The 18,267-nt window shown below is 42.1% G+C and overlaps 1 protein-coding gene across 1 annotated transcript in view; it reads right to left on the reverse strand.

Moving 5' to 3' along the window:
• The window catches only part of RyR (Ryanodine receptor), a 374,701-nt gene that overhangs the window by 18,517 nt on the left and 337,917 nt on the right, over positions 1–18,267 (reverse strand). Inside the window, exons 76-80 of the mRNA XM_069314342.1 lie at positions 15,057–15,187; positions 14,417–14,572; positions 11,306–11,366; positions 7,040–7,186; positions 6,633–6,764 (exon numbers count right to left, since the gene is read on the reverse strand). Coding sequence (XP_069170443.1) covers positions 6,633–6,764; positions 7,040–7,186; positions 11,306–11,366; positions 14,417–14,572; positions 15,057–15,187 — 627 coding nt within the window. The remainder of the gene's footprint in view (positions 1–6,632; positions 6,765–7,039; positions 7,187–11,305; positions 11,367–14,416; positions 14,573–15,056; positions 15,188–18,267) is intronic.

The following is an 18,267-nucleotide window of genomic DNA, read 5'->3' on the forward strand; positions in this document are numbered from 1 at the left end:
ATACTTTCTCGTGAGACACAGTATCAAGACACTTCGTTAAAGTCAAGGAAAAAACGCCATCATCGTTTATCTTGTCAATTACTCGAAAAATTCTGGAAAATAATGTGAATTAATTTGTTAAAACACAAGCAGTGCTTAGTAAAGCCACGTTATGAATCCTTATTAATCTATTTTTCCAAGGTGTAAGCGAATGAAATTTTATGAATACAAATTAAAAAAAATTCGAACAATAGAGTATAAGTTAAGTGCATCTGTGGTCTTTCTTAAACCTTAGCACCACATTGGCAACTCTCCACGACTTTGATGATGTGCTTGATTCACTGATTTATTGTACAATGTACGAGTAGAGACAAAGGCTAAGTAAGATCTTCTTAACACAATCCCTAAACACACTGGCAAATATTTCGTCTGGCCGTGGTGACCTGATGAGTAATAAATTATATAGCTGTCTAATAACTTCCTTTCTGGTAATAACCCAACTCGTGGGCGTCTGCTCTTCACCTCCCACACTCTCCTTCACCTGCAGGAATAACACCAAGTAGTAGTACTCTAGTAGTAGTACTCTAGTAGTAGTACTCTAGTAGTAGTACTCTAGTAGTAGTACTCTAGTAGTAGTACTCTAGTAGTAGTACTCTAGTAGTAGTACTCTAGTAGTACACAAAGAACTTATTAATATACAATTATCATGAACAATAGTGACCTGACCTTCTCAGTTTTCAGTGACCTGAGCATATACTGGTTACAGAATTCCGTTGTGGATATATGAAGCAAATTGCTGAGCGTAAGTAATAGATGTGTGAGTAAGTTATTGTTTCCAGCACAGGTTAGATGTGTGCATGAGTGAGCCTGACTTGGTATAAATAAGAAGTGACTTGCATCTACACTTTCTCCAGTTATTATATACTTACGAAAAAATTCAACCAAAGCTGGCTTACCTAATAGGCCAAGTAGGTCATGGCTTAGGGCCACCAGCACCAGGGGGTTTCCACACACACAAGTGATTGTTTATTGTTAGTTGTCGGGAATTTATAGCAAATATTTTAGCTTCATGAATCATTGTCAAAGCCTTTCTCTTTATTCCACCTGCTTCATTATAATCTGTCTCTGTGTCTGTTCGTTTCACTTCTTTCTCTGCCTGTGTGTGTGTTTGGGTCCTTGTGTCTCTCAGTGAGAGCCTGGACATGTTCCGGAGTTGTTGTAGGCGAAGTGTGTATGGAGGTATATACATTTTTGTGAGTGACGTCATCAAAACGTTTTCAGTACGTTAACAACAAAGTATAACAAGTAGACTTAGTTTTCTTATTTTTCCCAAGATCAGTGCGTAATGTTTTACGACACTTTAAGAAAAACATAATTGTTGCTATTTTTGTTTTGATTTTGAGAGAGGGTCAAAACAGTGCCAGTAATAACAAGGATTTCACTACAAGATCATGACACTCAGAACTTGTTTGAATAATGCCAATCCCAACCAGCGATGTTCTACACTTACCCTAGAGCAATCATCATGCAAAATTTGGTGAGGCTAGCCCGAAGCCTCTGGCATCCAACCGCAGAGAGACTGACTGACAGATGTTCTACTTTATAAGTACAGTATATGCAATTAAGGATGGGCTACAATAATATTACATCTCATAAATATCATCACTGTTTTTGGCATACTACATAACTCACTTTAAGTAGGTTCATAAACTTTACAAGAACCACTTGTAATTACAAAAGCATTCATATTATAGTATATCCAGGTGTCTGCATGAAAACGGGAATTTAACATGTGATGTTAATTGTTCATTTCCCCCAATGTATGTTAAATATTTACAGTATTCACACACAGAGATCACACTAACATGATGCATCAAATGAACAAATCCACAAGGGCCGTGACGAGGATTCCAACCTGCGTCCGGGAGCATCCCAGACACTGCCTTAATCGACTGAGCTACGACAGAGTAAAAGGGTTGAAACCGAAGTTCTACTGAACTTACTGGATCCCGTAGCCTCTCCGAGGCACAAACCAGGCTTTTACACAACCCCCCCCCTGCACCCGAGCTATGTCAACAGGCCGTTCTCCCTCTTCGCCCTTACATCATCACACACACAGATCACACTAACGTGATGCATCAAATGAACAAATAATTTGTTCTAGAACTTCGGTTTCAACCGAAGTTCGGTTATATATATATATATATATATATATATATATATATATATATATATATATATATATATATATATATATATATATATATATATATATATATATATGCGAACAAGCCAGAATGGTCCCCTGGACAATATGCAACTGAAAACTCACACCCCAGAAGTGACTCGAACCCATACTCCCAGAAGCAACGCAACTGGTATGTACAAGACGCCTTAATCCACTTGACCATCACGACCGGACATAATGAGGTGATAGCCGAGGCTATTTGAACCACCCCACCGCCGGCACTCGGATAGTTATCTTGGGCATAGCATTTTACCAAATCACCTCATTCTTAGGGGCACACGTGAGGAACACAAATGCGAACAAGCCAGAATGGTCCCCTGGACAATATGCAACTGAAAACTCACACCCCAGAAGTGACTCGAACCCATACTCCCAGAAGCAACGCAACTGGTATGTACAAGACGCCTTAATCCACTTGACCATCACGACCGGACATAATGAGGTGATAGCCGAGGCTATTTGAACCACCCCACCGCCGGCACTCGGATAGTTATCTTGGGCATAGCATTTTACCAAATCACCTCATTCTTAGGGGCACACGTGAGGAACACAAATGCGAACAAGCCAGAATGGTCCCCTGGACAATATGCAACTGAAAACTCACACCCCAGAAGTGACTCGAACCCATACTCCCAGAAGCAACGCAACTGGTATGTACAAGACGCCTTAATCCACTTGACCATCACGACCGGACATAATGAGGTGATAGCCGAGGCTATTTGAACCACCCCACCGCCGGCACTCGGATAGTTATCTTGGGCATAGCATTTTACCAAATCACCTCATTCTTAGGGGCACACGTGAGGAACACAAATGCGAACAAGCCAGAATGGTCCCCTGGACAATATGCAACTGAAAACTCACACCCCAGAAGTGACTCGAACCCATACTCCCAGAAGCAACGCAACTGGTATGTACAAGACGCCTTAATCCACTTGACCATCACGACCGGACATAATGAGGTGATAGCCGAGGCTATTTGAACCACCCCACCGCCGGCACTCGGATAGTTATCTTGGGCATAGCATTTTACCAAATCACCTCATTCTTAGGGGCACACGTGAGGAACACAAATGCGAACAAGCCAGAATGGTCCCCTGGACAATATGCAACTGAAAACTCACACCCCAGAAGTGACTCGAACCCATACTCCCAGAAGCAACGCAACTGGTATGTACAAGACGCCTTAATCCACTTGACCATCACGACCGGACATAATGAGGTGATAGCCGAGGCTATTTGAACCACCCCACCGCCGGCACTCGGATAGTTATCTTGGGCATAGCATTTTACCAAATCACCTCATTCTTAGGGGCACACGTGAGGAACACAAATGCGAACAAGCCAGAATGGTCTCCTGGACAATATGCAACTGAAAACTCACACCCCAGAAGTGACTCGAACCCATACTCCCAGAAGCAACGCAACTGGTATGTACAAGACGCCTTAATCCACTTGACCATCACGACCGGACATAATGAGGTGATAGCCGAGGCTATTTGAACCACCCCACCGCCGGCACTCGGATAGTTATCTTGGGCATAGCATTTTACCAAATCACCTCATTCTTAGGGGCACACGTGAGGAACACAAATGCGAACAAGCCAGAATGGTCCCCTGGACAATATGCAACTGAAAACTCACACCCCAGAAGTGACTCGAACCCATACTCCCAGAAGCAACGCAACTGGTATGTACAAGACGCCTTAATCCACTTGACCATCACGACCGGACATAATGAGGTGATAGCCGAGGCTATTTGAACCACCCCACCGCCGGCACTCGGATAGTTATCTTGGGCATAGCATTTTACCAAATCACCTCATTCTTAGGGGCACACGTGAGGAACACAAATGCGAACAAGCCAGAATGGTCCCCTGGACAATATGCAACTGAAAACTCACACCCCAGAAGTGACTCGAACCCATACTCCCAGAAGCAACGCAACTGGTATGTACAAGACGCCTTAATCCACTTGACCATCACGACCGGACATAATGAGGTGATAGCCGAGGCTATTTGAACCACCCCACCGCCGGCACTCGGATAGTTATCTTGGGCATAGCATTTTACCAAATCACCTCATTCTTAGGATTAAGGCGTCTTGTACATACCAGTTGCGTTGCTTCTGGGAGTATGGGTTCGAGTCACTTCTGGGGTGTGAGTTTTCAGTTGCATATTGTCCAGGGGACCATTCTGGCTTGTTCGCATTTGTGTTCCTCACGTGTGCCCCTAAGAATGAGGTGATTTGGTAAAATGCTATGCCCAAGATAACTATCCGAGTGCCGGCGGTGGGGTGGTTCAAATAGCCTCGGCTATCACCTCATTATGTCCGGTCGTGATGGTCAAGTGGATTAAGGCGTCTTGTACATACCAGTTGCGTTGCTTCTGGGAGTATGGGTTCGAGTCACTTCTGGGGTGTGAGTTTTCAGTTGCATATTGTCCAGGGGACCATTCTGGCTTGTTCGCATTTGTGTTCCTCACGTGTGCCCCTAAGAATGAGGTGATTTGGTAAAATGCTATGCCCAAGATAACTATCCGAGTGCCGGCGGTGGGGTGGTTCAAATAGCCTCGGCTATCACCTCATTATGTCCGGTCGTGATGGTCAAGTGGATTAAGGCGTCTTGTACATACCAGTTGCGTTGCTTCTGGGAGTATGGGTTCGAGTCACTTCTGGGGTGTGAGTTTTCAGTTGCATATTGTCCAGGGGACCATTCTGGCTTGTTCGCATTTGTGTTCCTCACGTGTGCCCCTAAGAATGAGGTGATTTGGTAAAATGCTATGCCCAAGATAACTATCCGAGTGCCGGCGGTGGGGTGGTTCAAATAGCCTCGGCTATCACCTCATTATGTCCGGTCGTGATGGTCAAGTGGATTAAGGCGTCTTGTACATACCAGTTGCGTTGCTTCTGGGAGTATGGGTTCGAGTCACTTCTGGGGTGTGAGTTTTCATATATATATATATATATATATATATATATATATATATATATATATATATATATATATATATATATATATGTCGTACCTAGTAGCCAGAACTCACTTATCGGCCTACTATGCAAGGCCCGATTTGCCTAATAAGCCAAGTTTTCCTGAATTAATACATTTTCTCTAATTTTTTTCTTATGAAATGATAAATCTACCCATTTCATTATGTATGAGGTCAATTTTTTTTTATTGGAGTTTAAATTAACGTAGATATATGACCAAACCTAACCAACCCTACCTAACCTAACCTATCTTTATAGGTTAGGTTAGGTTAGGTAGCAGAAAAAGTTAGGTTAGGTTAGGCAGGTTAGGTAGTCGAAAAACAATTAATTCATGAAAACTTGGCTTATTAAGCAAATTGGGCCTTGCATAGTAGGCTGAGAAGTGAGTTCTGGCTACTAGGTACGACATATATATATATATATATATATATATATATATATATATATATATATATATATATATATATATATATATATATATATATATATATATATATATGCAGAATAACCACATATGAAAAATAGAAAATGCTTAACGCGTTTTCGGCTAATTCGCCTTCATCAGAGCAAAGTAGAGTTGATTCTACTTTGCTCTGATGAAGGCGAATTAGCCGAAAACGCGTTAAGCATTTTCTATTTCTCATATGTGGTTATTCTGCATACTTGGATCAGTGTTTTTGTGATCATTGTTGCATATATATATATATATATATATATATATATATATATATATATATATATATATATATATATATATATATATATATATATGTCGTACCTAGTAGCCAGAACGCACTTCTCAGCCTACTATGCAAGGCCCGATTTGCCTAATAAGCCAAGCTTTCCTGAATTAATATATTTTCTCTAATTTTTTTCTTATGAAATGATAAAGCTACTCATTTCATTATGTATGAGATCAATTTTTTTTTATTGGAGTTAAAATTAACGTAGATATATGACCGAACCTAACCAACCCTACCTAACCTAACCTAACCTATCTTTATAGGTTAGGTTAGGTAGCCTAAAAAGTTAGGTTAGGATAGGTTAGGTAGGTTAGGTAGTCGAAAAAACATTAATTCATGAAAAGTTGGCTTATTAGGCAAATTGGGCCTTGCATAGTAGGGTGAGAAGTGCGTTCTGGCTACTAGGTACGACATATATATATATATATATATATATATATATATATATATATATATATATATATATATATATATATATATATATATATATCCTACTAACACCTGAAACGCATCTCAGATTGTCCATTTCCTCCGCTCCACCGTCTTGGTTCTTCAGTGCTAGACCGCGCTAGCATCTCACAAACCAGCGCTCTTTGAAGAAATGAATACAGTGAATAAGTGAATAAAACTGTGAAAAACAAATATTTGTGAGTTAAGGCTCGCTACTGACCGTGAGCATGTCGTGACACTTCTGGTCCACCACGTCGTCTTCCTCAGAGATATAGAACTTCCTGAAGAAGTTGAAGGCGATGACAGTGTAGCAGTATACTATGATGGTCAGCAGCATGCATGTTAAGATCAACTGAAAGACAACAAAAAATGGGTTTCTGTACACAAAGCGAAAGAGATCCAATCCTATACTTTTTAAATGTATCTTCAAGACAGATATAGAAACAAATATTATCCTAGAAATATCAATATAGTTATTAACGAATATCTCACTTTTCTTCAAATCTGAATATTAGAACAAGTTTGACATTTACTTTCAGGCAATAAGCTACTTTGATGTTAAAATTATTTGTAAATAGTTGCATCTTAGGCTGTAATTAGTGCAAGTGTGAGGGATGGGTGAGAGACCTGTTTGCCGTTGTGTGTGACGGACTGGAGGATGGTCTTGAGTGAGGGGATGGACACAGCCACGTCCAGCAGGTGAGCAGCGAAGAAGAAGTAGTTGACGTTTCCCAGCATGGAGAAGGTCAGGTACCACAGGTTGTACAGGAATTGCTGAGGAAAACGAATGCAGGTTAAAATAGCTTTTAATATATATGCTTGTCTGCTTCTTCACGTGTTGTTGTCAAGATCTCTCTCACTATGTTGGGCCTAATCGTGTCTACACACAAATATATATTATCTATATATCTGTGAATGTGTGGAATTCCATCAACTTGGCCCTGGATATCAGCCTCCAAACAATTAGCATTCTTCTCTATCCCCTACGGTTCTCTGTTATGAATTCTTACATTGAGTTTTCCTTTATTACATCTTTTTACTTCTTAACCGATTTGATAAATAAATAATCTCCCTAATATCCGTTCGGCTATTTTTGGTATTTAACAAATATCTGAGCCAGTTAAATGCTTAGTTTCATGTCACTTATTTATTCACAAGAATCCTTATTGATGATTATTTGCCAATATTATTACCACTAGTGAATGTTATATGTATAACAAAAATATTAAACTGCCAATGAGAAACTCGGCCAACTTTTCCAAACGACTGCAAACTGGCCAAATGGGATAACCCCATAGTGGAGAACATTGCCGCAGCATTGCTGGAGGCAGCTTCTGGGAAAGGACAAAGCATGCCTCCTCGCTGTGCAAGCTCCCCATGCTGGGGACTTCCTGTTGGCTATCCCTAATTCCGACTTAGGCACCCACCTGAACCATCGGGCCATAAGTATTAGTATTGCCCTGTGCCTTGCCACAGGGCAAAGCACAGAACAATATCTTCACAGGTCGAAATAGAACAGGTCGCAATATCTACAGAACACCGATGTGTTTGCGGCTATGCGCGGGCAGACCAATACGGCAGCCATGGTCTCATCTGTCGTAAGTCACTAGGAAAGGTTGCCAGACATGAAGCAGTCAATGACATCATCAAGAGAAGTTTGGCTACAGCTGGGTGTCCAGCACAAAGGGAACCTCAGTTGTGCAGACCATATTATATATATATATATATATATATATATATATATATATATATATATATATATATATATATATATATATATATATATATATATATATATAATATATATATATATACACACACACATTCGCGAACTTACTGTGTAAAGTAAGGCAGGTCCTAGTCCATAATGGCTTCTCTAACAGTTATGTTGATGACGTCATTAAAAGAAAGGTGACACGCCATGCAACTTCTGAAGAGTCAACCAACACAACACTTGTAACTCCATTCAGATTGGTTTACAGGAACTTCTTTTCCACGGCTCATAAAACGGAGAAAAGTGTTCTGAGAGATATTATTGATAGAAACGTTATCCCACACAAACACAAATCAGAAGATACAATTAACAATTTACTACATAAACAAGAAGACCGCCAACCAAATCATGAAGAACTCTCCAGACACCAAACAGAACGCCTTAAAAGAGACCAACGTCGTCTATGCCTTCACATGCCCACTTGGGGACTGTCAGTCCCAAATATCTCAGTAGATAGGCAACACAACAGCATCTCTCTCTAGGCGATTAACAATGCACAAACAACAGGGCTCCATCAAGGAGCATATAATCTCCTCACACAACCAGACCACACAACAGATCAAGAAGTCAAGACCAGCAATCAGCAACCAATTAACACATAAGTACATTCTATCCACTTCAAGACCCTGAATCAACACAAAGACAGTAGAAGCAAGAAGATAGGCATTTAACGGCCTATCCAGAGTGATATGATTATGCCATTCATCCACTTATTCATCTCAATCACGTCCTGTACCACCTCACCCCCAAGCGAATATAAGCCTTGGTAAAGCATGGAAAATTTAGGTTCGCCCTCTGCAATATGGTATCTTCCGGTCACCAAGTTAGAAAGGGTACATATCCCAAAAGGAAACCATAGGGAAATAGCAGTTCGGTTATATAGACTACGTCTAGGTTATAGATGTAACTGGGAGATTGGTGAACCCCGACAGAGAGAAATGCATCTTTTGCCAAAGAATCACAGAAAAGCCATTACTTCACTATCTCCTGGAATGTGAAGCAACCAGCGATCTTAGAAGAGCTTTAAGAGTCCCTGAATCTTGCAGTAGGCACCCTGAAGCCATCAACACAGCCACTCTTCTGGTCATGAAGGTGTCCAGCAGCTGGACAACCCCATGAATACTGTCAAGCAATACCCTCCCCAGAGATAGCAGCCTGACGATTAAATACGACCTCAGCCCACTGAGTGCGACCTCAGCACACTGTATACATTTACTGAACAAAACTTTTACATTGCTGGATCAACAATCAACAGCCAATTAATGCACAACTATATTCTACCCACTTCAAGACTCCGCACCGATATAGAAGCATCAAGAAATATGGGCCAATAGGCCCTTTGCAGTTACTTCCATTCTTCCCTTTAACTTACAAAATATTATACCCATTGTTTTGTGTTCTGTCTTGTGTTTAAAGTTTGTTTTCACCTCATCCAAAACTGTTGTAACATATCACCTCACCCAAATGCAGGTATAAAATGAAAGCTGTTTAAACTGTTCAGTTATAGTTGTGTGTGTGTAAACTAAAGTCTTTGAAAATGTAATAAGTTTTACGAAACGCATTCAAGTGTCGCGTCAGACTAGAAATAAAAATGAATTTTGGAGAATTGATTTTTCAGTTACCATCAACAGTGAAAAGAAATACAAGAAAGATTGAGAAAATTCGTGTTAGAATTATTAATCTTACTTTTTCGGTCATATTTAATTATAATATATATATATATATATATATATATATATATATATATATATATATATATATATATATATATATATATATATATATATATATATATATTATAATATATATATATATATATATATATATATATATATATATATATATATATATATATATATGTTGTACCTAGTAGCCAGAACGTCGTACTCGGCCTGCTATGCAAGGCCCGATTTGCCTAATAAGCCAAGTTTTCCTGAATTAATATATTTTCTCTATTTTTTTTCTTATGAAATGATATAGCTACCCATTTCATTATGTATGAGGTCAATTTTTTTTTATTGGAGTTAAAATTAACATAGATATATGACCGAACCTAACCAACCCTACCTAACCTAACCCATCTTTATAGGTTTGGTTAGGTTAGGTATCCGAAAAAGTTAGGTTAGGTAGGTTAGGTAGTCGAAAAACAATTCATGAAAACTTGGCTTATTAGGCAAATCGGGCCTTGCATAGTAGGCTGAGAAGTGCGTTCTGGCTACTAGGTACGACATATATATATATATATATATATATATATATATATATATATATATATATATATATATATATATATATGTCGTACCTAGTAGCCAGAACGCACTTCTCAGCCTACTATGCAAGGCCCGATTTGCCTAATAAGCCAAGTTTTCATGAATTAATGTTTTTTTCGACTACCTAACCTACCTAACCTAACCTAACCTAACTTTTTCGGCTACCTAACCTAACCTAATCTATAAAGATAGGTTAGGTTAGGTTAGGTAGGGTTGGTTAGGTTCGGCCATATATCTACGTTAATTTTAACTCCAATAAAAGAAAATTGACCTCATACATAATGAAATGGGTAGCTTTATCATTTCATAAGAAAAAAATTTGAGAAAATATATTAATTCAGGAAAACTTGGCTAATTAGGCAAATCGGGCCCTGAATTGTAGGCTGAGAAGTGCGTTCTGGCTACTAGGTACGACATATATATATATATATATATATATATATATATATATATATATATATATATATATATATATATATATATATATATATATATATTTTTTTTTTTTTATTAACCTAGAACGGGTACCACCTCTGGTGCAAGTGTAGGGACCCATAGCCTCGGAGAAGAAAATAAAGAGTACTCAGAGAAGACCTTGTGGATCCTCACTGAACACTTTGATATTTTCTCCTACCACTCCCTATTCTTTTGGTATGTGTGTATATTTATCTAACTTTATTTGAAAATGTCATTACACAAAAAATATATATAGTCACACACACACACACATATATATATATATATATATATATATATATATATATATATATATATATATATATATATATATATATATATATATATATATATATGTGTGTGTGTGTGTGTGTGAGAGTAAGCAATACATACATTATCAGTGATGGTGACTCCAGCCTTCCACACCTGGTACCTCCAGTCCACTGACGTCATGCTGCAACACCGCCGTACAAACTCAGTGTTAAAAATATACATATTAATACACTTAAAATATTGAATTATTATCATATACATTTTATTTAAATAAATAAATAAATAATAAATTCAAATGTAAAATATATAAAATTTAAGGTTTGACTGTAATGAAGCACTCGTTATGTAAGACCCACAGTAGCTCACCAGCACCCACGCTCAAGTGTCACGCTCAAGTGCCACTAAGAGTGCCACTAAGAGTATGCGCGACGGACTCAGGCACGTGCAAGCACAAAGGTTAGGGCACTCAATAGCACCAGAAATTAAGAAAGCAAATGAATTAAGAAAACACAAGCAAGAGCAAAAGACGTATCGAGAGACCCATACTATTTGGGTCTACTATATAACTTGCGAGAGAACCAGGGACTGTCCATGGGATAGGCTTGGAAAAGGGTTGACGAAAGACGAGGGGAGTGGGAAAGGCAGCAGAACAGAGACATCGTATAGAAGAACACAAATGGAGACGCAAGAGGATTGGAAACTGTGTTGGTGAGAGAGTCAGCAACAAGGTAGGTGAGAGGTCCAGGGGAAGAATAGGCAAGAGGGATAGGAACTGAGAAGACGAGAGGGCCAGTGATTCAGCGTGAAAGGATTGAGACAGGGCATAAATGAGCATCAGGCAATGAGAGGGCAAGAACACTGGGGTTTGGCTTGAAAAAATACCGTGGAGGGGGAAAGAAGAGGGCAGACAATAGTGCCATAGTGTAGGAAGAGGGCAGACAATCGAGCCAGTGTAGGAAGAGGGCAGACAATCGAGCCAGTGTAGGAAGAGGGCAGACAATCGAGCCAGTGTAGGAAGAGGGCAGACAATCGAGCCAGTGTAGGAAGAGGGCAGACAATCGAGCCAGTGTAGGAAGAGGGCAGACAATAGTGCCAGAGTGTAGGAAGAGGGCAGACAATAGTGCCAGAGTGTAGGAAGAGGGCAGACAATAGTGCCAGAGTGTAGGAAGAGGGCAGACAATAGTGCCAGAGTGTAGGAAGAGAGCAGACAATAGTGCCAGAGTGTAGGAAGAGGGCAGACAATAGTGCCAGAGTGTAGGAAGAGGGCAGACAATAGTGCCAGAGTGTAGGAAGAGAGCAGACAATAGTGCCAGAGTGTAGGAAGAGAGCAGACAATAGTGCTAGAGAGCAGGAAGAGGGCAGACAATAGTGCCAGTGTCGGAAGAGGGCAGACAATAGTGCCAGAGTGTCGGAAGAGGGCAGACAATAGTGCCAGAGTGTAGGAAGAGGGCAGACAATAGTGCCAGAGTGCAGGAAGAGGGCAGACAATAGTGCCAGTGTAGGAAGAGGGCAGACAATAGTGCCAGAGTGTAGGAAGAGGGCAGACAATAGTGCCAGAGTGCAGGAAGAGGGCAGACAATAGTGCCAGTATAGGAAGAGGGCAGACAATAGTGCCAGAGTGTCGGAAGAGGGCAGACAATAGTGCCAGTGTAGGAAGAGGGCAGACAATAGTGCCAGAGAGCAGGAAGAGGGCAGACAATAGTGCCAGTGTAGGAAGAGAGCAGACAATAGTGCCAGTGTAGGAAGAGAGCAGACAATAGTGCCAGAGTGCAGGAAGAGGGCAGACAATAGTGCCAGAGAGCAGGAAGAGAGCAGACAATAGTGCCAGAGAGCAGGAAGAGGGCAGACAATAGTGCCAGTGTAGGAAGAGGGCAGACAATAGTGCCAGTGTAGAAAGAGGGCAGACAATAGTGCCAGAGTGTCGGAAGAGGGCAGACAATAGTGCCAGAGTGTCGGAAGAGGGCAGACAATAGTGCCAGAGTGTAGGAAGAGGGCAGACAATAGTGCCAAAGTGTTGGAAGAGGGCAGACAATAGTGCCAAAGATAGAGAAGAAGAAAGGGCCCGTGATAAGGCAATAAAAATGACCTGGAATATGGCTAGAATTGAGACAAACAAGAGAGCAAGTGAGAAGGTTAGGGGGGAAAAGACGGATGAGAGGAAAAAAAATAAAAATAAATGTAGAGAGTATAGGAAAAACCTGCGAGAAGATAGGGAACAGCAGACAAGATGACTCAAAAATGGACTGGTGAGAGGACCATAGGAGTCAGGTGAGAGGTCATGGATACAGCAGGCCTAGAGAACAACAGAACATGCTGTAGTGACGTCAGGTCAGCGAGCCAGAAGTGCACCAGGTAAGGTGGTGAAGAATAACACAGATGAGAGGTCCAGGTATACAAGAGATGAGAAAGTTACAGAGCGGTCAGATGAGAATGCTAAGAATGCAGCCGATGAGGGACTCAGAATAAAGCTGATAAGAGAGCCAGGAATATACTAAGTGACAGGGGTGCGACAATATACTATGACAGACAGAGTGAGTATAGTGCGAGGGGCCAGGTGTAGTGCAAATACGATACGCAGTTAAACATCAAATTCTAGGGGTCAGGAGAGACTAGCGAGATGGACATAGGAGAGTAAGTGTCAAAGCCAGAAAGATATGTAAATGGTTTCCACTGAAGGCAAATGGCATGGCTAGAGAGAGTAGGAAGGTGAAAGAGCAAGCAAGAGAATGCGTGCACAATGTTGAAGACAGGTGGGCGGGTCAAGGGGACGCCGCCAGGCAAGGAAGCATGCAGGCAGAAGGCAGGGGACGCCGCCAGGCAGAGAGCAGGGAAGACGCATAAGAGGATAGCCAGACCAGAAGACCAGGCAAATACAAAAGCAAATTACTACATAACGTTAAGGGAAGCAGATCTATCAAGACTAGGGAGACGACAAGAGAGAATACCAGCAAGAAGACAGTGGCAAAGGTAAGGGAATAGGCAGAGAAAAGGCCTTGGGGAAAAATAGCATAACAGCAAGGGAGAGAACCAGGGCGAAGAGAGAGAAGGTAAGAGCTAGCAAGAAGACCAGGGAGAGGGCTCGTGCGGGAGCCACAGTGAGAGACAGTCATGTGTACTGTATATGGAGAAGGCTAGGCCCTTTCCAGGAGAGGGTAGGAAGGAAGAGGCTACCCACCCTGGGGATAGAGAAAATACAGGAAGCAATTGAGAGAAGAGTGAGCCTTTACTCACTATCCAATAATGCCAGTGGAAGCCTCCTCCTGCTTGAAGCTCATGGTGGTCTCCATTCCCAGCAGGTTGGAGATGGCATCGAAGTCGTAGGTTTCACTGTACTTTTGTCGCACCTTCTTCTTCACGAACTTGTCCCAGTAATTGTTGGGGAAACTCCTGTAGGCAAGAGTCAACTTTGGAATTATGTGTGTTAATATTGTGGTTGCCGTATCCAACACAACACTCATTTAACTACAGCATTGCATAGCTAATACAGCAGTTCTACTTTACTACAGTATGGCATAATACAGTATTCTTGTACTACAGCATGGTGTAACTTATACAGTTCTGTTCTACTTTACTACAGCATGGTGTAACTTATACAGTTCTGTTCTACTTTACTACAGCATGGCATAAATAATACAGTACTGTTGTACTACAACGTGGTATAACTAATATAGTACTGTTGTCCTATATGTCATAACTAGTACAGTACTGTTGTACTACAGCATGGTATAACTAATTCAGTACTGTTGTACTATAGCATGGTATAACTTATAACTTCTAAGTTATATATAACATTGTTTCACATGATAATTGTGTATGGAGTATAGTATGTACAAGAGGTAAAGCCAAGCATGAGTGGCCAGCGAGGACGTACTTGGCAGAGATGACCAGCTTGTCCCAGTGGGCCTTGATGTCGTCGTCCTCGGGCTGCTCAGCGACATATATCCCGTCGAACTCCAGGCGCCTAGCCACGTCCTTCTCGCGCTTGAATATCACCAGCGGTATCTGCGGCGGGATGGCGGTCGTCAGGCGCGGCACAGAGGCTATTAGGTCGTAGCAAAGGTCATTTTAAACACAGGTGTTTAACACTACAGATACAGACATTGCTCTAGTGTGCACAGCCATCTGTGGATCACAGCTTAGAAGCAGTCGGTGGAGACAGCCTGGAGATCGGCTGCCAGCCCAGCCCACAACGACAGGACCTACGACCCGGGAACACTACCCGAGCACACGGCCCAGGCACATGGCCCAGGTATGCAGCCCGAGCACTCGGCCCGGTACGCGGCCCTGGCACAATGACCGGGAAAAAGACTGATTGTATCCACATTGTTTGTTTCCGTCATTATCGTAAACGTTCTAATCATACTGCCATTTCGCTTCAATGTAATTCATTTTAGTTCAAGTAAATGTTTGCACCATTGTAACTATAATTTTGTTATTTATGATGGAGCATCATACGCTGGAAGAGGGTTGATACCGGCCGCATATAATATTCTGAAGGATTTCTTAGTCAGGTTCATGAACGACATTGTTTCTGTGCAGGTTTTGCACATGCAGTTGATTGTATCCTATTAAAGTACGCTTCAGCTTGTCTTATATCCTCTCGATGTGATTTTTCCTTTTGTATATTTCTGCAACTGCTTTCCTGTTATTCTGTTGCTCTTCTGGTCTCCTCTCTCGACCCTCATTACATGTTTAGGGACCAAACACCTGTACTGCCTCCCTCAAGCCTGCCCGGAGTCTTCCTACAGTCTTCCTTCACTTCTTACCAATGGTGCTACATAGTCTCCCGGCTTATTGTGATAATTACTTCATTTCTTACCAGTTTAATGAGTTTAGCATCACTTGCAAACATTGACATACCATCCCGCCTGCTCCAGAGCCTTCTTTACATAATTTAAACGCAGCAGAAGTACAGTCGGGTTCGTTCTCGACGCACAATCCAAAATTCCGGGATCGAACCCTGGGCGGGCCAGAAGTGGTTGGTCACATTTCCTTTCACCTAATGCATCTATTCACCTAGCAGTGAGTTGGTACTCAGGAGTTAGTCAGCTTGTTGTGGGGTTGGATCCTGGGCGGGGTCAGTAATTGGGCCTTTGTGGTGGGTGGGGGGGGGGGGAGGTGCAGGGGAAGGACTGTCCCTTTCACCCGACATAATGAATTATTATTAAATTATTATATACACTGGCTGCCTGTCCCCCGACACAATGAATTATGAATTATTAGGTACACAGTTTTGAAGAATGTCGCTTGCCATTACTCTCTATTCTGACTTCGTCTCTCACTACAATGCTCTGTTCCCTGTTTGTCCGATATTTTCCATCCTAGTCCAGTATTCTGCAAGAACCCCCCCCCCCCCAGCCTGCTTGTCTAACTTTATGTATTAGGCTTTTGTAGTAAATTTATGAAAGGTTCTCTCTTGTTGAATCTTTGTCAACATTTTTTGAAGAACTCAATCTGGTTTCAAAACCTACTTTCTGTTTATGTCTCTTATCGTGTCTCTCATAAACAATGTTAATCATCTTCAGGTGGTTCACTATAATGGCTGACTCTTTCCCTCAATATTTTGCAAAGTAGAGAAGTCAGTGAGGCAGGTGTGTATTTCAAGGCCATGTATAGTTTACGTCTGGAGATAGCTGACTGGAGAAGAACCGTGGTCACAAGACTCGTGTTCTCACCATGACTGACCCAACACTCCTCAACCACTAACAACAGAAGCGGCACGTCAGTCCATGACCATAACAAAATTAAGATAACGCATATAACATAAAAGACTATCTCACGAGAGAGACGTAAGGATAATCAACATATTAGGTAATTCCTCACATGGTGAGAACTACCGTACAAGAGCTTGTACGCCAACGACTAATGTTTTAGCGAGGGACAAAACCCACAGACCTGCCACAGCAAGTGACCACCTTAGGAGGAGAGCGACCACAGCAGAGGAATGAGCCGCACAAGTCAAGATAACTCTGAAACACCGACTGGCAAAAATTACAGAATTACTCAAAGGCTATGTAACATGCAATGTCTTCCAAGATGGGGGTGTTAAGCCTGGAGGAGGTAGTGTGGGTGAGGAGTAACACACTGTACTCGGGTAACACAGTGATAACATCTGGGGCTCCTCTACAACAGTGGCCCGGTAACACTGTGACAACATCTGGGGCCCCTCTACAACAGTGGCCCGGTAACACAGTGACAACATCTGGGGCCCCTCTACAACAGTGACCTGGTAACACTGTGACAACATTTGGGGCCCCTCTACAACAGTGGTCTGGTAACACAGTCACAACATCTGGGGCCCCTCTACAACAGTGGCCTGGTAACACAGTCACAACATCTGGGGCTCCTCTACAACAGTGACCTGGTAACACAGTGTGACAACATCTGGGGCTCCTCTACAACAGTGGCCCGGTAACACTGTGACAACATCTGGGGCCCCTCTACAACAGTGGTCTGGTAACACAGTCACAACATCTGGGGCCCCTCTACAACAGTGGCCTGGTAACACAGTCACAACATCTGGGGCTCCTCTACAACAGTGACCTGGTAACACAGTGTGATAACATCTGGGGCTCCTCTACAACAGTGACCTGGTAACACTGTGACAACATCTGGGGCCCCTCTACAACAGTGACCTGGTAACACAGTGTGATAACATCTGGGGCTCCTCTACAACAGTGACCTGGTAACACTGTGACAACATCTGGGGCCCCTCTACAACAGTGACCTGGTAACACAGTGACAACATCTGGGGCCCTTCTACAACAGTGACCTGGTAACACTGTGTGACAGCCTCTGGGGCCCCTCTACAACAGTGGCTCGGTAACACAGTGACAACATCTGGGGCCCCTCTACAACAGTGGCCTGGTAACACTGTGTGACAGCCTCTGGGGCCCCTCTACAACAGTGGCTCGGTAACACAGTGACAACATCTGGGGCCCCTCTACAACAGTGACCTGGTAACACAGTGACAACATCTGGGGCCCCTCTACAACAGTGGCCTGGTAACACTGTGTGACAGCCTCTGGGGGCCCCTCTACAACAGTGGCTCGGTAACACAGTGACAACATCTGGGGCTCCTC

Source organism: Procambarus clarkii, chromosome 78, assembly GCF_040958095.1.
Source record: "Procambarus clarkii isolate CNS0578487 chromosome 78, FALCON_Pclarkii_2.0, whole genome shotgun sequence".
NCBI lineage: Eukaryota > Metazoa > Arthropoda > Malacostraca > Decapoda > Cambaridae > Procambarus > Procambarus clarkii.